This window comes from Monodelphis domestica, chromosome 1 (assembly GCF_027887165.1).
Source record: "Monodelphis domestica isolate mMonDom1 chromosome 1, mMonDom1.pri, whole genome shotgun sequence".
Classification (NCBI taxonomy): Eukaryota; Metazoa; Chordata; class Mammalia; order Didelphimorphia; family Didelphidae; genus Monodelphis; species Monodelphis domestica.
This window is the reverse complement of record NC_077227.1, coordinates 280013630-280038153: the sequence shown is the minus strand read 5'-3', so window position 1 is coordinate 280038153 and position 24524 is coordinate 280013630. Positions and strand designations below refer to the sequence as shown.

The following is a 24524-nucleotide window of genomic DNA, read 5'->3' as shown; positions in this document are numbered from 1 at the left end:
TCGTAGAGGGAATAGGAGGTGTAGCAGGAAAGGAGAAACAAGGGAAGAAACAAAATTGGGAGTACAATGGTTAAAATGCTGCTCAAAGCTGATGCCTCCTGCTGGGCTGAAAAAAGGACTGTATGGCAGAGGGCGAGTTGGTCCCATCCGATCGTTGGTTCTTTTGAACACGGTTTTACTTGTAATTTTGTTGACTACTTAGATTTAAGGATTAATGGTGCAGATTAAACTTTAAAGTGTCTCTGAGAGTCTGTGCCGCGGTCTGTTTATTTTTTAAGGAAAACAGAGGTTTCCCGTCTTTGGGCCGGAAGTCTATTAAATAGTACGATCCCAAACTTCCTGTTGAGTTTTCCAGGTTCCGTTCTATGGCTTCAAGTGCCCCAAACAAGTATGGATCATCATTTGCATATTTCCGACATTCCACCAATGGAAGAGAAGGCCGCCGAGTCCTCCTCTCCCTTCCGGGAGAGAACTGTCACCTGACTCAACTCCAAACATGGCGGCGCTGGGTTGGGCATCGATTTCTGTGCCGGTAGTAGGTGAGTGCAGAGCGCCCCAAGGGAGTCCGTGACACCCTCCTCGACCTTCTGAAGTAGGAGAATTCCCGAACCCCGGCTTGCAGATCATCTCCTACCTGAGTCCTCCGAGACCCACAGGTTCAGGCTCCACTCTCCTGTCTTGGCAAAATAGTACAATGCACGAAAGCTTCTTGTCTCAGTCGTTTCCCTCTAGCAGAGTGGGAGGGGAACCAGTTTTCTGTAGAAGATTTGAAGCCTGGAAAGGGTAGTCATTTAGGAAAGGGGAGACGAGAGGAGTTATGAATCAGCCTTGGGTAAATTGTAATGGCAATGGATGATCCCAAAGAGATATGTCTCATGCCTCTACACCTTTGAAGGTGCTGTCCCCGTCCCTGCCTTTCTTTTTTCTGTTTTTCAGAATATTTCTCTTCCTGCAAGACCAGTCTCAAAGGCTGCTTTCTCTGTGCAACCTTCCCTCAGTCCCACCACACAACTACTCTTAGTTCTCCTGTCTCCCATCAATTATACTGTTCTAATTTATTTGTATATATTTTGAAAACCCTTTGGTAGACTATCAGACCCTTTGGGGCATTATTTCTGTGTCAAGTAACAGTTCCTTGTACACATTAGGTACTTGTTTGTTCCGTTAAATACCTCCAAGGGTTAAGGAGGGAAAGTATCTGATTAAACTTTGTAAATGAGAATTCATGATCTTTTTTTAAAATGCTGCCTTTCTTTGATGGAACTAGCAATTGCTGATTTATCTAAGTCCAGCTCCTTCTGTTACTTTTCTGATTCTCCCTATTTGTTTTTTCCTTTCTAGGAGGTGCTCCAAGAATGGAAATATTGAGAGCAGTTTGTTTAGTATAGCTCACTTTTCCTGGGAAAATGCATCCATTTGGAAAAGAGGAAGCTGCCTCAGTAGAACAGCTCTTTGCATTTTTTTGTGAGTGCCTGAAACATGGAGAATGGGAACTGGCACAAGCATGTGTCCCTCAGCTCCACAAGGGACAAGGGGATATCCCCAAGAAGGTGGAAAAGATCCTGACAGCTCTGGTGGCTTGTCCAGGCTTGATGAGGTAAATATCTTCAGTGCCCCATCACTAACACTTCCCATTCACAATTTATTAGTGTATAATCTTTATAAATGGTACCCCTTAAGCTTCCTGTGAAGATAATTAGTAGAGTGAAATTTGGGAAATGGCTCTTATTCTTATACATTTGTATTACTTCCCTATATTTCAGGTTTTGTTTAGTCATTTTTCCACGTTCAGTATCTAGAGTAGAAATTTCCTTTAATAGTCAGTAGAGAATTGTTCTCAAAGCCAGAAATACCAGAATTCAGTTCTTCCTCTCATATATACTGGCTGTGTATCCCTAGACAAATCACTTAATTTGGACAACTAAAACTGTATGTCGCATAGACATTATAAATTAAACATATCCAAAACTGAACTTAGTGTCTTTCTCTTAAAACCCTCCCCTTTTCTTAACTTTCATTATTGCTATCAAGGCAACCACCATTCTCCTAGTCATCTTCAACATCTCACTCTCACCAACTCTTCCCCATATCCAATCAGTGATCAAGTGCTGTCATCTCTACCTTCTTAATATCTCTTTTACTCCTCTTGATATTGTTTCCACATCAGTTCAGGCCTTCATGTCTAGACCATGATAGTAGCTTACTGGTTCCTTTCTTCACTCCAGTCCTTCTTTCACTAATCTGTCAAAAAGATCTTCTTCAAGTGTAGGTCTGATCATATCAAACCATAGACCATAAATTCCAATGGCTTTCTATCACCTCCAGGTGAGAGGATAAAATCCTCTTTTGATTTTTAAAGACCTTCATAACCTAGCTTTTTCCTAGTCTTCCAATTTTTTTACACCTTATTTTCCCTTCTCAGTACTATTCAATCTGTGAAACTGATTGCTATTCTTTATACAAGATTTTTTGCATTTCGCTTCAAATTATACCCCATACCTAGAATTCTTTTCTTCCCATTTTTGCCTCTTGGCATCTTTTAAGTTCTCAGCTCAAATCCTACCTTGTGAAAGCAACTTTCTTAGTGGAAGAAAAATTTTGTTGATCTTCCTTAATGCTAACACTAGTGCCTTCCTTCTGAGATTATCTGCATGGATCTTGTTTGTACATATTTGGATGTCATCTTCACTATTATGTTGTGTGCTCCTTGAAAAAAGAAACAGTTTTTGCCTTTTTTTGTGTCTACAGTACTTAGCATGTTACCTGGCAGTTAGTAAGACTTTAATAAATGCTTATTGATTTGATATGACAACTTTTCAGTGGTCTAAACAAGGTCTCTAAGTCTTAAATTTTTAAGTCACAGAGAAGGTGCTGACCAGCATTGGTAGAAGAAATTCCTACTAATTGTTTCTCAAATTACAGTCTAGAAACCTTTTGGGGTCTTCTAGATCTTTTCATGTCAATCATTAGACATTTATTAAGCGTCTACTATGTGCCAGGTACACTATGCTAAGTTCTAGGGATACATCTAAAGGTTAAAGGTAATCTCTGCTCTTAATGAGTTTACAATCAAATGGTGGAGATAGCACACAGACAATTATGTAGAATCAAGATATACTATATGCAGGATAATTTTGAAATAATCAACAGAGGGAAGATACTAGAATTCAGGGGGATAAAAAAGGCTTCATGTAGAAGTAGATTTTACCTGGGGCTTGAAGGAAGTCAGAGAGAGCAGGAGGCAGAGATGAGGCAGATTATTCAACATGACAGTCAGCCACTGAAAATGCCCTGAGTTGGGAATCTTGTATGAGAAACAGTAAGGAGGCCAGTGTCACTGAGTCACAGAGTATGGAAGGGGAAGGGGAAGGAAAAGGGTGTAAGGTATAAGAAGACTAGAAATGTAGAAGGGGGCCAAATTATGAAGGACTTCAGTCACCAAAGAAGATTTTATATTTGATCTTGGAGGTGTTAAGATACCACTGGAGTTTGAAGTTTTTTTTAACCCATACCTTTTGTCTTAGAATTGACACTAAGCATCATTCCAGGGCAGAAGAATAGCAAAAGCTAGGCAATTGGAGTTAAGTGATTTGCCCAGGGTCACACAGCTAGAAAGTATCTGAAGCCAGATTTGAACCCAGGTTATCCCATCTCCAGACTTGGCTTTATTTACTAAGCCACCTAGCTGCCCCTAGAGATGTTGTTGTTTTTATAATAGAGGTAACATGGTCAGACCTGTGCTTTAGGGAGACTAGTTTGATAGCACAGTGGAAGATGGACTGGAGTTGGGAGGGACTTGTAAAAGGGAGACCAATCAAAGAACTTTTACAGGTGATGATGAGCACCTGCAGTGGGGTGGTAGAAGTGTCAGAGAAGAGAAGAGAAGAGGACAAATGCAAGAAATGTTTTCAAAATAAAATAGACAAACTTTGGCAACAGGGTTTAGAAAGTTAAAACTTTTCATAATGTTTTAAGACATTATAGACATAAACTACATAAAAGCTTTTGTGGAGGGTTCTCAGTAATTATTTTTCAAATCCTTACCTTTCATCTTAGAATCAATACTATGTATTGTCTCTAAGGCAGAAGAATGGTAAGGGGTAGGCAATGGAGATGAAGTGATTTGCTGAGGGTTACACAGCTAGGAAATGACTGAGGTCAGATTTGAACCTTGGATTTCCCATCTCTGCGCCTGGCTCTCAATCCATTAAGCCTAGCTGCTCTCTCCTCAGTAATTTTTATGAGTGTAAAAAAGTACTGAGACTAAAATGTTTTGAAATCTGTTGCCCTGTTTCAATGAAAAATCACAAATCCAGATCCTTTCCCAGTCCCTATCTTTTATCAAATACTTATTAACTTGTCAGAAGTGGCTTATGACTATCATATAAAACTTGGCACAAAACCTGTCTACAGCAGTACTCCTGAGACAAGCCTTCCCTTGTTTATGACTAGTCTCTTCTAGAAGTGAGAGTTAAAATATCTCTTGAGAGTAATTTTCTTTCATTCTTTTAAAAATGCAAATCCTTTCTTCTTGTTTATGTTGAAGATTTCATTATAGCTTAAGCAAAAGAATGAAAGGGAATTCCGTTTTGTATTCATAGTATTTTACCCGATGATAATAATAGCTACTGATAAAGAAACCAAATATATGGTTCAGTATTTTATTTTGTTTTTTATATTCTGCCTCAGCTTAGTAGAGAGGAGAAGCGTAATAGATCCCTTTCCTCCTCAAGTCTTGGATAAGTACTTACAGTTTTTTGTTCCAGGCAGTGACTGTTGGATGTGGGTTGCCATCTACTAAAAAAAAAAAAAGTAAGCTCATATCCTTTTCTTTTTATGCAAAGAAGAAAAGAAGGAAAGGAAAGTAAGCTGAAGAACAAAATATACTTCAAAATAAGTATACATTTTAAGGAAGCAAAAATTAATTTCAATTCTCTATATTGAAAATGCTGGCAAAGTGCTAGGAATCCAGTACAAAGACAGTTTCTTTCTTTAATAAATTTGCCTAGGCATGAGGGATTTACATATAAAAGGGAAGATTAAAAGGTCATTAGTTCTTTACCTACTTAAGATACTTCCTGAGTTATAGTCTGATCTCACACACTACCTGTGTGACTTTGGGCAAATTACTTAATCTTGTTTGCCTCAGTTTCTTATTTAGAAAATGAGCTAGAGAAAGGAATGGCAAACTACACCAGTATCTTTGCCAAGAAAACCCCAAATGGGTTTTCTGTGAGTTAGACGGGACTGAAACAATTGAACAACTTCAGTACGCATATAAAAACATAATGATAATATTAGCATGTATTAAATAGGTGCTTTAAGTTCTACAAACAACTCTTATTTACCAAAATTTCCCAAATTTAATTCCTTCTCCCAGCGATAGTTATAGTAATCGTTAGTTCTTTCCTGATTTTTTTGTCTACTGATTCCTTCAAAAGTACTTGCAAACATGTTCCTCTTCATAATCCTAAAACCGTTTCTTTTTTTATCTACATATCCAGCTACTTTCTCATCTCTCCTCTCTTATCACTACTAGTCTTCTTAACCTTCTGTTCTTACTCTTCAACCACAGATTAGTTCACCAAGTTCTCAACAAACTCTTGTACTTTTTCAGACTTTTAAAACTAAAATTTCTTTCCTTTTCTCCCTTTAATTCAACCTTGACTATACCTAAAAATACCACGTTCATTAAAACTCTCTCCAATGGGGCCCAATTTTTCTCATTGTTTCCAAATCACTGGGCTAGGAGTGGTTCATTCTTTGTTCCCCATTGCTGCTTCAGAGTATTTTCTCTTTAAGTTACCCTCCTTTTTTTCCTTTAAAAGCCTCTGCAGTTCATTTATACCATGCCCATTCTCAGTCTTATTGCTATCGTTTTCAGATCTCTACATCATTACTAACTTCTCAGAGATTTTGCTAAAGCTGATGGTTCATCATCTTTTATGCACCATCCTTTGTCATTACCCCTGAGGACTTTGGGGTACATGTTGAAGGACCTGCCTAATAACCCATTCACACAATTTTCAACACTTTATGTTTTCATATTCTATTATTGACATCCAATATTCTGCACAATGACTAACGAAAATTTTCACCTTTCTTCAAGGCCTGAATCATATGCTACTCTCTCACAGCAGACATATTTAACCTAATGAGATGACATATCATGGGACAATTTATGGGATGCAGTTGAAGCCATTCTGAAAGGAAAAGTTATCTCTAAATGCTCATCAACAAAAGAGAAAAAGATTTAATCTTATCTGAGAAAATTAAAGACCACCCTCTTGTCTCTCCTTCATTCCTCAAAACTTGTCAGCAGAGACAGCGAGGTGGCTTAGTGGATTGAGGGCTAGTCCTAAAAATGGGAGATCCTGGGTTCAAATCTGGCCTCAGACACTTCCTAGCTGTGTGACCCTGGGCAGGTCACTTAACCCTCATTGGCTAGCCTTTACCACTCTTCTACTTTGGAACCAATACATAATATTCTAAGACAGAAGTGAAGATTAAAAAGAAAAACAACTTGGCAGCATCATCACTTAGAGTCTTCCTTTCCTCTGATCTTAGAAGAAGAAATTTTTATTAATCTTCTTACTTGCATCCTTGATCTCATTGCCTTCTACCTACTTCAGTTCCACAATCATTCCCTCTTTTTAATATGTCTTCAGTTCTCTCTCTACTGGTTCCTTCCTATCTGTTAACAATTAAACTTTGGTCTCCTTAATTCTAAAGAATCTTTGACCCTTCTACCCCATCTAGTCCTATTGCATCATTTTCATTCACAGCAAAACTTCTTAGAAAAAAAGTTGTTTACACTGAATGCCCCCACTTCTTCATCACATGTTCTGTCCTCAGCCTTTTTCATTTGAGTTTTTTCCTCCAGAACACTTATGAAACTGCTGTTCCAAGGTCACCATTGACTTCCTAATTGCCAAAATTCACTAACTTCTTTTTTTTTTCAATTATATAATAACTAAAGGAATTTTAAAAAAATTCAGTGCTTGCTATGTGCTAAAAACTATGCTAAGCACTAGGGATACAAATAAAAAATCAAGGTTGTCCCTGCTCACAGAGTTCACATTCTTACTGGATGGGAGGGAGTAGGGGAGAGAGAGAAAAAAAATGCTTCCATCCCACAGCACCCCAAAGGTGGGTATTACAGAATAACATCACATCTAATAGCATGGCCTCCGCTTGAACATCAATATGCAATGGTGCCATGGATGGAGGGAATGGGATTTAAAATGCAAATGTGGGAAGGAGAGGAACTCTTCACTTCTGCTCTTAATCTTATGATAAGGTACCACACTGCAGAGGGGATAGAGCCTTGGTAAACCAAATGATCTTTCCTTATCTCTCTCTTCTTTCTCATTTTATTAATAAATGCTTATAACTCTGACCAGACCCCTTTTTATTCATTACTTATATATATATATATATGTATATATGAAAGTTTTGTATAGGATAGATAGTGTAAGGGATAAAAGGGGTTAATTTTAAAAGGGTTGGACTTTATATTTTATGAGTGTGGTCACCAGGAATTTAATTAATTCCAAAGAAATTTTATTTATAATTTATTTACAAAATGTAGAAAGGGAAGCAAGAAATCAGAGAGAGTATAACTTAAGTAATTTATCTCCAGCCCCAAGCTCAACCCAGGAAGGGCAAATTAGTCCTTAGCCAGAGGGGCCTCGGCTGAGGACTTGGGACTCAGGGAGCCTCTCTCAAGAGGAGAGGTATCTCCTGAGGCTAGTTTCTTCAGACAATACAATTAAGAGTCAGCTTTTCACTCACCATGTGTCAGTCCAGTCAGCAGATTCTTTATCAGCGTCACCAGGAAACAGGGTCTCAGGTCCAGTGAGCACTCCATGGAATAAAGAATTGACTCTTCACAGGAAGTAACAGCTCCTTTTAAAGACACTTCCTTTGTGTCACTTCCTGTGTCTTCCCCTAATTTTACGTCTACCAATCACAGTTGACGCTCTGCTCTAGGACTGTCCAGAAGGCAGTCATTCGATTCTAATTCATCACCAACTATCGTACACATGGGTCACAGACCTCCCCCACTCAAGTGTGAATTGGGGTGTTTGCACCTTTGATGATTAAATCTAAAATGGGCAGATCTTCATACTCAACTTTAAGTAGGATATTCTAAAAACAGGCAGGGATTACAATTTAAATCTTCACAATTGGCGAGAGTTAAGTATTTTCATTGTTATAATCAGGGGAGTGTTAAATTTCATCTTCACAATAGGAAAGTCCACATCTTCTTAAAGCAACAAAGCAGATTATAAAGCCTGATGATCCCCCATCCTGCTGGGATCATTATAGTTAATGGCTATCTATTCATTGATGTTGCATGAGTGGCCATCTCAACCCAATGGTTGGCACCATCTACCCAGTGAAACTTTGCTATTATCTTTGACTATTTTCAACTCCATCACTTCTCATTTTGAATCATTTCCCACATACTAACAGTTTTACCTCTAGAGTATATTTTGCATGAGTCTCCTCCTCTAGAACTTCATCATCACCTCCTCTGGACTATTACATTAACTTAGCCTCTTCCCTTTCCTCTTATTAATCTATCCTTCATACCACTGACTAACTTAAGCATCTTCTCTTGTCATCAATCTTTAGTGGCATGTTTAGTTGTCCACCAACTACAGTTCATACTCCTACAGTTGCTACTTGAGGATAAGGTGGGTGCTAAGCTACATCCCAGCATTTTGACCTTCTGTAAGCTCTGGGCCTTGGTCAAACTTTCTCTCTAGAATACACCCAGTTCAGGCCTATCTCTGTTCCTGTTCATCCTTTTCTGTATGATTGGAATGTCCTTCCTGGCATTCTTTATCTATTGAATTTCTAACCATTCTTTAAAAGCCTAACCCCATGAAACATTACTGGATCTCCATCTCTCTTCCTGTCACATTGCACTTTGAACTATTTTGATGCACTTAAGATCATAATATCTCATATTACTGTTGTCTGTGCATGTCTTACTCTGCTAAACTCTATGAGATCTGAGTATGAAGGCCAAGATGGTGTCTTACCTAAATGTTTGATCTAGCCTGTCTTGTACAATATAAGTACTTTTGTGCACAATAAGTACTTAAAAAAAACCATTTCCTTCTATCTTAGAACTGATATCAATTCTAAGGCAGAAGAGTAATAAGGGCTAGACAGTTGTGGTTAAGTAACTTGTCCAGGGTCATTCAGCTAGGATGTACACTTAACTGCCCCACACAATGAGTAGTCAATAAATATTTGTTGAATTCACTTGAGCAATTGTATAAAGTATGTCGTTTCTGTTTTACAATTGAGATAACTTAGATTTATAAAATTGTATGGTATTTGGCTAGTATGTCAGAGCTAGGATTTGAGTGCAAATCATCTGACTCCCAAGACCAGTTAAAAGAAGTTTAGGTTCCAAGGTCTCACTGAAAAAAAAAATGGATAGAGTGAGTGTTGGTGTGGAAATGGGAGTAAGAGTTTCCCTAGGTAAAAGTTTCTAGCCTTTTGGCTGCTTGTTACTTGTTGAAATGCTCTTGCTATTTTAGACTCAACAGAAATGGAGGAACCTGTGTCTGAAGTCACAGAGAAGAATATAAAATAAACTTTTTATGAAATCCTGAGCCCTTTTTTTCTTCTTGCCTTTTCAGATGTGGGCAGCATGACAGTCCCCAAAGGTTGGCCTGGATCTGGCTTCTGATGCTAGAAAAATGGCTAGAATGGGATAAGGTAAGCATCTTCTTTACCACTCAGATGAGCTTCTGAAGTGGAGACTCAGAATGAGATGTTAGTAATAGAATTCTCATATTTTCTGTTGTTGGTGAAGTTTATATAATACTGCTTTATTGAATATAGCTTCTTACAGTCAGTGTGTGTGAACCACTGTAGAGCTCAACTGTGGAGATGAGAGAGAAGATAGTAAAAAGGTTTTAATATTAACTATATTCAATTATTGCTTATCTGTGTTAGTGAAGTAATATGTAAATAATTAAAATCCAGAACTATTTTTAAAACTTCATTGTGGGGCAACTAAATGGCTCAGTAGATAGAGTGCCATGCCTAGAGACAGGGAGGTCCTGGCTTCAAATGTGGTCTTGAATACTTCCTAACTGTGTGACCCTGGGCAAGTCTCTTAACCTAAGTTGCCTAACCCTTACCCTCTTCTGCTTTGGAAATTATACTTAGTATCATTTCTAAGGCAGAAGGTAAAGGTTTAAAAAAAGAACTTAATTGTAACACAAGTTAAGATGAAATTTATCCTCCCCCCAAAAACCCGTGTGTGTGTGTGTGTGTGTGTGTGTGTGTGTGTGTGTGTGTGTGTGTGTGTGTGTGTGTGTGTGTAAGACTATTTGGCATACTAAAGGTGTCAATAAGGTTTTTTTTCTTTAATTATGAAAACAAGTTTTTTTCTTCCCTTTAGAAACAGCTTACATGCTAAAACAGTCTCACTCATTTCTAAAAATACATTCCTTGGCAATTAATTAGTATTTGTTAGTTTTATTTAAAGTCCCACATACATTAAAAGATTTTTGTTAATCTGCATTTTTTTTCCTAATTCGTTTCCTCAGACTATTTTTTCATTACTCCAAGTTACTTTCTATTTTGGTTTTATTGTCATCAGAGACCAAATCTTTTTAGCAGAGATTACAAAAAGCAGCCAAGAGGGCCAAAATATATCTACCTCTTCTCCTTACTTCTGCCATCAGACTAGAGAAGGTACTAATGAGCAACATAATGACCAAAAATAAGCAAGAAAAACAAGAAGTAGGGTGCCTACACAAGTAATGATTGTAATTTGTTTTATACTTAAGGTAGGAGTTTAAAATAAAATGTTAAAAAAGTTTAAATTTTTTGTAAAAAGTTTCTAATGAGGAAGGAAAAAGGGTAAAAGCATATTGTTCCCAATTAAGGATCTTTATGTCTTTAATATTAAATTTCTCAAGTCAAGTGAACTTTCCCCTCTCATTTGCTTGCTTTATGAAGGGTTGCTCAACTGAATCAGGATTTTACCTGCCCCATGGGATTTCCTTATCCCTAGTTCCTCCTTTCCTGACCTATCTTTTTCTCCCATTCCACTGCACAGGCCCAGAGTGGCTTTTGTTTTGACTTCTGTTGGGTTAAAGTAAATAGTTTTGCCCCTTAAATCCATAGTAATTCTACATTTTACACTTGGTCTTAGCAAAAAAGCCAAGAAGCAATAATAATTCTACTTTTTTAAAGCAACTTCAAAACTGCTTCGAGTCCTATTAAACTTACCTAAAACCCACATGGAACCTGCAACATTAACCTCTGACCTTCCTTAGCAAGGGACTTTAAAACCAGGAAAAAAAAAGTCCTACTTTCTTCTAGGCAGCTTACTGTGTTTTCTTTTTTCAAACCCACTAACTTCTGTTAAGTTTCCTTTTTCATTTTCAGATTTGTGTGACTCCTCTCTTTTCCTTTGTTTCATTTGTGCTCTCTCTTTCATCTTGAAGTAATTTTTTTTCTAGGTATTAATTTCAGGGTGAGTCCTGCACTCAAGATGTTTAGCATTTGTGTTTTAGAAAGAATGAACAAATTCTCAACTGTTGAGAAATATGAATATGAAATATATTTGTGGATCTGTAGATGATTGTTCAACTTGACTGATAACCCAGTTTGAAAGCCCTAATCAGTCCCTTTCAATAAGAATACACTCCCTGGGTCACTTACTCATTTCTCACAGATCCTTGTACCTACCTAGAGTACATGAGATCCCTTTTAAAGACCATAAAACTAGAAAAAACAAAATAAAGGAGGATCTAAATAATTAGAGGGACATTTGATATTCAGAAGCTAGGTTAAATTAATATAGCAAAAAATGACAATCCAACCAAATTACCATTTCTTTATAGAACAAGATAAAAATGATAGTACACATGGAAAAACAAAGCCAAGAATATTGAAAGGCACGTTAAAGAGAAAAGCTGATGAAGCGCTTCCGGGCTTTAAAATATTATAAAATAGTTATCCTCAAAACTGATACTATGCAAAAAATTGAAAATATAACAAATATCCAAAAGTTGAGTCTTTGATAAACCTATAGAAATGAAAATTGGGGGAAAGTCATTATTTTGTGGATGAACTTAAGAAAATTTATTGGCAGCTTTACCTTATACCATATTATGCCAGTGAAATCCAGCAGGAAGAAAGAAGAGTTAAACTTTTTTTTTTTAGTGTAAAAAAATGGATTCGTTTTTTCTCATTTGTAAACGAAGGTGAATATTTTCTTGTGCAACAAATAGAAGGGCTTATTAGGGGCGCGCGCATGCGCGCGCGCGCGCGCGTGTGTGTGTGTGTGTGTGTGTGTGTGTGTGTGTGTGTGTATAACAACTTCAAAAGACATTAAAAGCAAGAACTCTGATCAATGTAGTGACAAAAAACCAAGATTTCAAATGATTGGTGATGACATTTTACTCACTTCCTGAGAGACGTAGAACCCATGTACAGAGTAAGATGTTCATTTTCACATATAGCCAGTGTGGAGATTTGTTAGTTTTTTTCTTTCTTTCGTTAGGGGGCAGGGATACCAAAAGAGGAGAACATGAAGGAGTTACCAAAATGAAAGGAAAAAGAACAGTAATAAAAGGTTATTGAAGCATTTTGAAACATAAGCAACATAGTTTTGAAAATATTTCAAATTAATTATATACTTAAAAATGAAGCAAGTTGGTCATAACACAGATTTACAATGTCATACACTCTTTTTCTATTCTTTGCATATGAAAATAGTCAATTTATTTTTCAATAAGATCAGACTTTTAAAGCCAAATGAATCTGAATAAGCCTTTACAAAATAATGCAAATTGGAAAAAACTTTAAACTAGACGAAAGGCTATGCAGTAATTATATCCAAATAGGAGACATTAATGAGAATAAACCTACAAAGAATTCTGATACACTTTCTGACTGTAACTAAATACGTTGAGCTTTGAAATTAATTGAAATGTAAATCGTTTTTAACGGAATAGACTTAGTTTTAGTCATGTTCATCAGTAAGTTTTAAATAATATATTTAAGAGCAGAGAGAGGGGCAGCTGGGTGGCTCAGTGGATTGAGAGCCAGGCCTAGAGACAGGAGGTCCTAGGTTCAAATATGACCTCATACACTTCCTAGCTGTGTGACCCTGGGCAAGTCACTTGACCCCCGTTGCCTAGCCCTTACCACTCTTCTGCCTTGGAGCCAATACACAATATTGACTCCAAGATAGAAGGTAAGGGTTTAAAAAAAAATAAAGAGCAGAGAGAGAGAGAGAGAGAGAGAGGATTATATATCAATAGCTTTTCCCTTTCATCCCTTTGTATTTTGAATGGAAAGCAGGTAAAGCCATCCTCATCCTGGCAGGTGCTTCCTTTTTTTAGGTTAGCTACCTTTAATATTCTTTCTTATTAAAAGGAGCTATCACAGATGTCATCAGGATTTTTTTCTATAGCATTTTATTTTTTTAGTGGCCCCTGGGCCCACCTTAGACCACAGATTTGTTTTTATTGGTCCATGGAAAAATAGGGCTGTGGTTCTCTGAAGAAAGGTAGGGAATTAGAAGGTTAATTTTTTAACTGAAAAATGTTATGAAACTTAAAGGTTTAGGAACTGTTCCTCTGTGCTAAATGTAATTGTGAAGTGAGAAGATATGATTTAACTTTTTTTCCCAATTGAATTTCTGATTTTGCTGGTAGAAGCAGTAACTAGTGAGGAACTTCTACAGATGTAGATGACCCTCTTCTAAGTAATATGTAGATTTAGAGTTGCCTGAGGTATTGAGAAGTTTAAGGATCTTACTCAGAGCTACAAAGCCAGTATGTGTCAGAAATGGAACTTGAACTCATCTGATTCTGAGGCCAGCTCATATTGTATCTCACAACTTAACATAAAATCACTCATTGTGGAATTTATACAGAAAAAATGAGTATCTCATACTTCTTTAAGCTAACTCCTCTCTTTTCAAGAATAGATCATGTACCAACTTCTCCTCATGATCAGCACACCATTACAGCAGGAAAAGGGTCATTCAAGATGAGCAAATCTTAAGGTTTGAAGCTGATGGAAGCTTTTGTCTCATTTGCCCAACTTTTAAAGTACAGAGGAGGGCGTTAGACTGGGCTGCCCTTTTATTAACAATCATTTAACAAACATCTGTTAAGCATCTCTCTATGCCAGGTACTGTACATACTAGGATCTTCATATACAGTGACAAAAGTGGGAACGTTTTTTTTTGCCCCAGAGTGGCCTAACAATCTAAATGGGAGATACCACATATGCACACTTGGATAGATATAAGATGGTTTTGTGGGAAAATCTCCACTTTCCAGGGCCATTCAGAAAAGCTGTCATATAAATATATCACTTCATTTGAGCCCTGAAGGAATGTAGAGCCTCTCTAAGATGGAGTAAAGAAGAGGGAATGCCATTCCAGTCGTGAAAGCCAGTGCAAAAGCCAGATGTCTAGGTGTATGTGTAAAGAATATAAGAAGGCCAGGGTAGTTGGAGTCACGTTGTAAAGGATTTAAGTACCAAACAAAGGAATTTATATCTGATCCTGAAAGCAACCGGAAGCCTCTGATATTTAAGCAAGGGAGTGACATGGTCAGCACTTAAAGAAAACTGTTTTGACTGTTGTTTCAAGGATGGCTTGGAGTGGGGAGACACTTTGAGGCAAGGAAGACCAAACAGGATACAAGAGTCAGGGAGGTCTATAAATAAGTATTAAGCCACTACTAAGTACCAGGCCCTGCTAAGTGTGGTGGTACAAAAGGAGACAAAAGACAGTCCCTGAGGGAAATGAGGAAAGGAGACAATTTGGATCATATACCTTCAGAAAACTTATGTGGAGATTTGTTATTACATGTAATTAGTAAATAAATAAATTACAAAAAAGAAATATAGTCCTTGCCAATCTAATAAGAGAGATGATAAACAAATATGTACAAATAAGCCATCTGTAGGATAATAAAATAAAAAGGAGGGCACTAGAATTAAGAGAGGTTTAAAAAAGCTTTCTACAGAAAGCAAAATGTTAGTTGGGACATAGAGGAATCCAAGGAAACCAGAAAGCAGAGATAAGAAAGGATGAAGTGTTTGATAGGTATGTCTGAAAATAACAGGAAATCAATAGCAGAAAATTAATATTAAGAGAAAGAGAAGGAATGATAGGTCAGTATGGTGGAGAAGATGTTAAGGGATGAGATCAGTCAACCAATATGTATTTATTAAACATTTACATGCCAGACACAGCGGTAGGCACTGGGGATAGAAACATAAAGAATAATTCTGCTTTCTATCAAGGGTATATCCTTGACAAGGACAAGAAGAGATTGGAATAAAGAGAGAAAGGGGGGATGTTGTCAAGGAGTGAAGAATTAGCTCCCAGGTAATGGTCTCTATTTTCTCAAATTGAAGTCTTCAGTTGTTAAGAGTCAGGAGAGGGGAGTGGTGGAGAAAGTTTCAGAAGATTTGGAACTCCTTTGGGGAATAGGATAGAGAATTAATCAGGGAGGAATAAAAAGATTATCTTGTAGTGAGGGCTCAGATAATATTAGATAACTATATAAATATAAATTATATTAGATAAATTTGTAGTGCATCCAGTTAGTACAATTTGCTGAATTTCTCTGTTTCTATTCAAGAGTACAAAAGTAGGAGCAAAGAAAGACAATGGTGGGAGAATTTCAGGGCTGGGGTTTGCCAGGGTATGCATTGCAACATGATAAAGGAGCAAGCAATTAAAGAATAGAGGATGGCCAGCTAAGTGGTTGACTGGGAAAAGAGGAATTAAAGCCAGAACAGGAATAATCTTGTGAGAAAGTACTAAGGCAAAGAAACTAGAGGTCGAGATAAGAATAAAGAATAGGTTTAAGACAAATAAGGCAGAGAAAGAAAGAATGAAAGAATTATAAGCAGATAAAAGAACTTCAGAATTCCTGATCATTGAAGTGATAGTATGGTCAAGAGTAGAACTATCTCTGCATGTTGCTGAGATGGAGAAGAATAAGTCATGGAAAGTGAATAACTTAAACTGGGAAGTAAGTGTTTGAGGGAATATCAACACATATTTTGAAATCTGGTATAAAAGTGGGAGTTAGGGTGATGAGGAAGGCTATGAGCCAGGAACTATGAACTCCTTGGGAAAGTAGGGAGCTAGAAGCCAGTAGAAAACAACCACTTGAATCTGGATTGTGTGATAAATTTGGATAAAGTGAATCTCAGAGAAGAGGTGCTGAGTAGTGGTAGAGGAAAAGTAAATAAGGGAAAGGAAGGGAAAATGCATTTCTAGAGAGGCAACTATGTCCCAGGCACTCAGCTAAATGCTTTTTATACAGTATCATGGATAGCGCCAAATCTCTGGGAGCCAGAAGACGGAAGGAATATTTGAGAGAAAGGTTTAAAATGAAGAGAAGTTCATTAAGGAATGGGGATTCTAGAGGCCCATGGAAGGAGTGAGCAAAGCTAGAGTATGTCATTGAGGGATTAAGGTTGTTGAGGTAAAAGAAGTTGAGAAAGAGTTGGGAGGAAGTGGTTTAATTTTCTCTCAGGCAGTTAGAAATTTAGTATCATCTGGCCTCAGACACTTCCCAGCTGTGTGACCCTGGGAAAGTCACTTGACCCCCATTGCCTAGCCCTTACCACTCTTCTGCCTTGGAGCCAATACACAATATTGACTCCAAGATAGAAGGTAAGGGTTTAAAAAAAAAAATTTAGTATCACTGGGACTGAGAGGATAAGAGGGAAATGGGAGTTTATTTAACAATAGGAGAAAAGTCCAGATGGAGAATTCACAGCTTGTATTGGGTCTCACCCTTGTTGTATGGGAATGGTCTAACTTTACTGGACCTCTGCTGAGTTATCATGATGTTGGCCTGGTTAGGTTTTTTTTTTTAAACCCTTACCTTCCATCTGAGAATCAATATATCGGTAAGGGCTAGGCAATGGGGGTTAAGTGACTTGCCCAGGGTCACACAGCTGGGAAGTGTCTAAGACCAGATTTGAACCTAGGACCTTCCATCTCTAGGCCTAGCTCTCAATCCACTGAGCCACCCAGCTTCACCCCTGGTTAGTTATTCTGCAAGTGATAGGTATCACTTTATTTTTCAGTTTTTTGCTCCAGTTATAGTATAACAAAAAGTTATGGTGTCAGTATTTTTGTACAATGTGAATCCTTTCCTTTTGTCTTTGATACCTTTAGGGTTTAAATCTGGTAGTGGCATCATTGGGTCATATGGTATGTAGAGTTTAGAGAAATAATTAACAAATAAGCAAAAGTTGTTGCTGTCTTCTTCTAGGTAAGTTCACAGTCCTATCATCTTTGGTCCTATATCTTTTCTTTTTCTTTTTTTCTTATATTGTTGTAATTGATGCAAGAAAGTTCTGATCTTGCTGGTTTTATCACATTAGCTAAGGGTACTTTATATCAGGACAACCACCAATATATAGGCTAATTTAGTTGAGATATTTGTCTATAATTTGTTTGCCTTCAACTTTGACTTCAGCCTCTGTGTTCCTACATTTTATTTCAGAAATTTCCCCCATCTACACTGCGGAGAAGGACAGAATTTCTTTTGCTATCAGAAGATCTACAAAACAGTGTTCCAGAAGATATCCTTAAGGTGAGCCTTTCTGGAGAAAAAACTGAGAAGAAAACCTGTACTGCAGAATTCTTTCCCCAGCCCATTCTAAGTTATTAAAGTTGCTCCCTTTACAAATGCACTTCTAGGAGCAGCTGACTCTCAAAATGGCAGCTATATAATATTTGTTCTTTCCCATCTCATGCCAGTCTAGGTTTTATTTAATTCAGTAAACATTTATTAATCACCTATTGCATGCATGGCATCTTTCTAGGCCCTGAGAATTCAAAAACAAGAAGGAAACATTCTCTGCCCCTAAGGACCTTAAGTTCCATTGAAGAGTGAGACACCTCTCTCAAAATATACTAGGCTTCCTTCCAAAGCATATACTTACTTTACCTGCTTTCTGTACTGCTTATAAAATAATAAGAGTTGTAATTAGAAGAGAAGGGAAAACATTGTCACATTATATGAAAAAGGGACTACAGACCCATAAGCTATAAAAGTCTATTAAAACTATTACTGAATACATACTGTGCACTTTGTACTATACTAAATTATGCAGGGTGTAAGAAAAAAAGAAAACTTGATAATTACCCCAAGAAGCTGAGTCTGGTTGGGTATACACTATAACTGGAATAATTACATGTTAAACCTAATTATAAGTGCTATTGTTCAGAAAAGGAAGGGGATCTTACATGCATGAAATCACAGGGTCAGTCCTTATCTTGAACAATGCAGAGTATTTAGATGGGGAGAAACTTGAAGCAGAAAGGGCACTGACGAGGTTGTTAGAGTAATCTAATGAAATGATAAAGCTCTGTGTGAATGAGGAAGAAAAGATTAAAACCAGGAGTCATTCTGAAAGAAGGAACAGGTTTTGGTGACAGATTCTATATTGGTGATGAAGGAAATAGAATAAGTACAAAAAATGGTAGCTTTTTAGGCATTTCTGAACAACTACTCTTCCCACAGGAGCTGTATGAGGTCATACCACAAGATGATGTAGGACCTTTGACTGACATTACAAAGGGAGAGAATTGGGCACCCCAGCTCAGCACAAAAGCTGTTTCTACCCTGTGGGACCTCCTGTGGCAGGCACCCCTACAGGCACAGGCCCTGCTGGATCTCTTGCTTGGAGAAGACAATGGTATAGGAGCCTGTGACTGGCCTTTGCAGAAACTATTGATTGACTTTATCCAGAGAGCACTGAAGTCTCTGAAGGGGTCCCGCCCTTTCCCCTCTGGGATATCTGATGCCATCTATGGGACTCTGCGTATACTACGCTCTCCTGTGGAACCACTTGGGGTTGATTGGCATCTTCTGTGCGAGGAGCTGCTCAGAGCTTGTAAAACTGAGGGTGGTCCCCTGCAGGAGGAGCGACTCTTGGGCTGCCTGATAAGGAAAACTAGCCAGAGCCTGATTGCCTTTTATGGCAATATCTATGCAGAACAGGTGAAGGAAAAGCTGTTGGGCTCTAAAACCTTTGGAAAGGGTAAGTTTTCCTTTCTCTTCTCCACTCTGTCTATATTTAGGGATCTAGGACTTTTCCTTTGGTAATTTGAATATGCTCACTTCTTTTGGGTCCACACCTTCCATGTAGACTATGTAATCTGATGAGAAAAACTGGGCAGCAATAGCAATTAGGAAGTAATTGGCATTATTTTGCCCAAGCAACATTTCATAAATTAAGGTAGTGGTAGAAGGAGGCAGACAAATTGTGAAAGCTGTTGAAAGTTATGAAGTTACAAACTCTTGCATCAGTTGTTTAAAAAATGAGTTGACCATAGGAATTGAAATCCAGTTTTTCCTCATAACTCCTGCCATTTTATTGATTTCTAGTTCCATCTGATCCTCCAGATCCTGAGAAAGCAATGCTGACTCTGTTCTCCAATCCTAATACAACCCAGTCCTGGAAGATGGCCTATTTTTACTGCTTGAGTAGCAACAAACACTTCCTGGAGCAGATCCTGGTATGGACAAGTTGGTTTACTATATAAATCATAGATAATCACAGAATTTAGTCCAACCTATGCCCCAAAGAGATTCCCCATTGTATTATATCTGATATTCAAACTCTGCCTAAGATTTCCAATGAAGGAAAAACTCTCACTGCCTCCCAACTTAGGGCAGCTAAGTAGCACAGTGTATGGAGTCTTGGAGTTGGAGTCAGGAAGACTTGTGGTCAGATCCAGCCCCAGAAACTCCCTAGCTGTGTGACATTGGGCAAATCACTTAACCTCTCTTTGCCTCTGGAGAAGCAAATGTCAAAGCACTCCAGTCTCTTTGCCAAGAAAAGCCCATGGACAGAGGTTGAGGGTGACACCAGGAGTTGGACACAACTGAGAAAACTCAATAATAACCACTACAACCTTCCATTGTAACCAGTAAAAGATGAAATGGCTGAGGAAACAAAGGTTTCATCTGAGCATATCATTTTATTAAACGGTGCATGCCAATTGCAAAACAAATTGGGACCAACCTTTTTCAGTGTAGGGCTGGACTCCTAGATACAGGGGAATACAGATTTATAGTTTAAAAACAATTAATCAAATAAGGCCAATTTATTCAAAGGAAACAATAAAACATTAGATAATCTGATTTGTAACTGAATGAAAGATTAGGGACTTTCCAACTTGAAAGGGGGAGAGTGAGCAAGTACAATTCTCTGAATTCAATACTCTTCCCCAAATACCTGTAAGTAATCAAAGGAACATGGAAACAATAACTAACTGACGGATTGGTATGGGGCCAGTTTTCAGATAAGACATAGAGGTTGCTTGAGATATACAATAAGGAGAAAACTCCCTAAATCAACTTTAGATCTGACTATATTTCAGGTCAACATAACCCAGGTCCTTGCTTAAGGGTCTCTAAATAGCAGGTACAGATGGCCCGTTTTCTTAGCCATTCAGGGTGAAGTTTAAACAATGCAATAATGTTTTTTCCAGATTCCCATAATTGAATAAACTTTTCTCACAAGACAGAATTTGGACTCTCATAATTGAATAGAAAGAGAACTGAGCAAGCTCAGAGTCACAAGATAAAGTCAGTGTGGTTCACTCAGTTCCCACAATTAACCACTAGCTGTCCTAATCCCTTCAATTCCTCACAATTTTCTTACACAATTCAGCAGTTCTACTTTTAGCACATCTAGATGTGTGAAAGTTTGCCATGACAGAAATCCTGAATTTGTATCTTTGCAGCTTCCCACCTACTGCTTGCTTCTGCCCTCTAGTGCCAGATAGAACAAGTCTAATCTCTCTTCTCCATGATAGCCCTCAGATAGAAGACAGCTATTCTGTGTCCCCAGAATTTTTTCTGGTCCAGGTAAAACATGCCCATCTCATTTAGCAGTAGTCCATGTGCCATGAATTCAACACCTTTGGTTTTCTCTGGATACCCTCTGGCCTAACATTCCAGGATGAACTCAGCCGTCCAGATGGTAACTGAGAAGGACAGAGTCCAGAGGGACTTTCATCTCCTTAATCCTGGAAACAAATGCCTCTCTTAATTCTTCCCTAGCTTTTCTTAGTACCATCCCAACCCATACTGCTGATTAGTGTAGATTGAGTTTCCTGTCTACTAAAACCCCCAGACCTCTTATCAAAAACTCATATGCCTCCACCAACATATACTTCTAAAGTTGATTTTTTGAACCCTGGTAATAAGTCTCCCAACCTTATCAAATTTCATATAACTGGACTCAGTCTAATGCTCTGGCTCAAGAGCTGCTGATCCGTAGAAGCTGCATTAAATAGTGCCTGAAAACAGTCTGCCCTTTGAGTGTACCAAAACTGAGATATGGCCCTGCACCAGTCCTGAAAAACATGCCTTTTTTTAGGATGCTGATTCTGTCATCCAGCATGTTTACTACAGTATTTCCTAGCTTTGTGTCATTAAATTGTATGAGCATGCCCTCTGCCTTTATCCAAGGTATTGATAAAAAAAAATGTGAAACAATACAGGCCTAAGGAAAAATCCCTAGAGCACATCAGCCCTGAAGATGTCCTGCCATAGAGAAATTGAACCATTAATGTAATAACTGTTCTAAATTTGTCCATTCGACCAGGTAGGTCCACATTCCTCTATCTTCTCCACAAAAATAGTATATTGCTAGCAAATGTTTTATGAACATCTAGGAAAATCATGTTTAGGCATTCCTCTCCTACAAGTTTAGTAATCCTGTGGAAAACATTAAGATTAAGTCTAGCATGACTTGATGAAGTCATACTTTCTCTTGGTAATCGCCACTTCTTTTTCTGTCTATATACTGACTGTATTTTTTTTATTTGTTCATTTTTTTTTTCTAAGACCCTTACCTTCTGTCTGGGAGTCAATACTATGTATTGGCTCCAAGGCAGAAGAGTGGTAAGGGCTAGGCAATGGGGGTCAAGTGACTTTCCCAGGGTCACACAGCTGGAAAGTGTCTGAGGCCAGATTTGAACCCCGGACCTCTCGTCTCTAGGCTTGGATCTCCATCCACTGAGCCACCCAGCTGCTCCCTACACTGACTTTTTAAAAAATGATCCATTTTAGATTTTTCCCCAGAATTCAGATTTAGTGACCTGTACTTTTTTAAAAATCTCTTCCTTCTGTCTTAGAATTCATACTAAGTATCCATTTTAAGGCAAAAAAATCAATTAAAGGCTAGGCAATGGTGGGGTCAAGTGACTTGCCCAGGGTCACCTAGCTAAGAAGTGTCTGGGACCCTATTTGAACCCAGGACCTCACATGTCTAGGCTTGGCTCTCTGTCCACTGAGCCACCTAACTGCCCCTGACCTGTACTTTATTATTTTCCTTTTTTGTCCACATCTGAATTATATCTCCACATCTCTTTAGCTATTACCAACAGTGGCTTGCTTGCCTCTCACATTTAATTAACCATCTCTTAGTATCCAAGGTTAAAATTTATCAGAGCCAGGTGACTTGAATCCATCAAAGGCTAGGGGAGTGGGGGGTACCCTCATCTTACTTACCTTGATCTTAACTCCCTCTTACATTGTCCTGTCATTTCCAGTTTACAGGCCATTCTCCTCCACTGAGGAGACAGAAGCAAACAAAGGGTTGAGCTGCTCTATACTCTGTGGCACAGCAGTCCTATCCCTTTTTGAAATCCCTTTTTTGGTGTCCATAGCTCCCTTTATCACCTCAGTTTATTCTGAGCTTTAGCATTGCTGACACCATTTTTATAGTACTCCGTCTTTCTTTTATTCATCTTGTGTCACCTGCCTCTGCTTCCATCTTCTGTTCGTGTCTTTTAAAAAGTTAAGTTGATTGGTTAGTTCTTTGTGTATCCTCAGTGTAGTCTTCAAGCAATTCCCATTTTTCTTCCTCATTGGAATCATTTCCCTTGGTCTTCAGAATGTCATTCTTGTGAGTTGCTTATTCTTCCTGAGCTAACTTTCCCTGTAAAATGGAATCCTACCCACCTTTCCCTGAAGCCTTCCTAAAATCTAGGGTACATTACAACTACACCCAATTTTCTTTTACTCAGTCACAACCTTTAGGAAAAGTGGTTACTTCCCTCCAAAGATTTTATTATTTCTACCTCAGCAACCAGTTCCTTCCAGTTAGTGAGTTAGATCCAATGTAGAAATTCCTCTTATTAAAGTTCTACCACCTTTTGAAGGATAAAATTGTTATTAATGGCAAAGAAAGAACTCTAAAGGATGTCTAGATTATTTCTCTGTGTGAGGTCTATGATCTGGTTACTGAACTCATTAGCCTTTGCCCATTTTCTCTCTACTACTCTTAAACACATTCATTGCTGGATTTCCTCATGTGTGTAGAGCTTTTATTAATACATAGTGCTTTTCTCCCCCAATTCTTCCTCTCCTTTATCTGTGCTGTTTCTATTAAATAAGGTGCATCCATCTAAAAGCATATTGCAGTCATAGATTTTACCATGTCAATCTCAGTAATGCCCCCAAGATCACATTTACTTCCTTATGTTAGGACCATTTGTCCTTCTCACTTCTTGTTTAAACTTTGAATATTTATAGATACTTAAGACCATTAGGTCTCACTACTTACTTCTTTCTTGAATTTTGCTTCCTATGGTTCCTAAAAGAATGTCTCATCTGCTGTTCTTTCTTCATTGTATCTAGTTTGGAAATTGCCTATCATTAGGCAATTTTTAGTTTTAAGCCTTTTGATTTGCATATCCCTAGCAAAACACTCTAATCTGCCTTTGTTACATTTACTCTATTCCCAAACTAGGAGTTACTAGTTACATCACCATATTTAAGTCATGGTTCAGAAATACAGATCACATTCTCAGACGCTACTGTTAGCAAACTGTTTACTTCCCAAATCTCGTTTTCCTTTTGTACCCCTTGCTATCATTGGTTGACACTGAGAAAAAAGCAATCTGTCTTCAATTTCTTACTCAAAACCTCACAATCTTTGGTAATACTTTTTAGGTCCTTTTGACAATATTATTTGTGCCTTTGGGAATCACCAGAATTGCATTGCAGACATCCATTTAGATAAATCTTACATATATGCCACTTGAATACAATAGACTTTTCTATTATTATTATTATCATCATCATCATCATCATCATCAGGTCAACAAATAACTGCCTCAATCCCCCTGTGCAGGGAATTACTAGTCACCGCCACTCTTCACTTCTTCCCCTGACCCTTACTGGAGGATTAATCCCCTGATAGCTTCAGTGGTTCTTCTGTGATTCCTTGGAGGACAAGCAGCTTTCTCCTCAGAGCTTCCTTCTCTTCAGGAAGAGTCTTAAATCTGTTATTTAGCTGTAAGTATACAGCTATTTTTTTCCTTCATTTCCTATACTGTCTAGCATTCTACCATCTTCCTGACTAGGATCTAGTCTCCCTTCCTCTACCTCAGATCCCTCTTCTTTTCATTTCTTTTAGAAAAACTTAATTGACCCTAATGATCTAGAATATAGAGAAGAATT

At 38.0% G+C, this 24524-nt stretch overlaps 1 protein-coding gene across 4 annotated transcripts in view; it reads left to right on the top strand.

Moving 5' to 3' along the window:
- The first annotated feature begins 454 nt into the window (after positions 1 to 454).
- The window catches only part of ZFYVE26 (zinc finger FYVE-type containing 26), a 102771-nt gene continuing 78701 nt past the window's right edge, over positions 455 to 24524 (top strand). For 2 of the 4 annotated variants that reach the window (XM_007473085.3, XM_001378401.5), the window contains exons 1-6: positions 455 to 539; positions 1342 to 1597; positions 9663 to 9741; positions 17541 to 17630; positions 18564 to 19083; positions 19431 to 19561. In XM_007473085.3, coding sequence (XP_007473147.3) covers positions 1407 to 1597; positions 9663 to 9741; positions 17541 to 17630; positions 18564 to 19083; positions 19431 to 19561 — 1011 coding nt within the window. In that variant the 5' untranslated portion in view covers positions 455 to 539; positions 1342 to 1406. Of the gene's footprint in view, positions 657 to 1341; positions 1598 to 9662; positions 9742 to 17540; positions 17631 to 18563; positions 19084 to 19430; positions 19562 to 24524 lie in introns of all 4 variants that reach the window. The other 2 variants (XM_007473086.3, XM_007473084.3) reach the window with 2 other exon arrangements.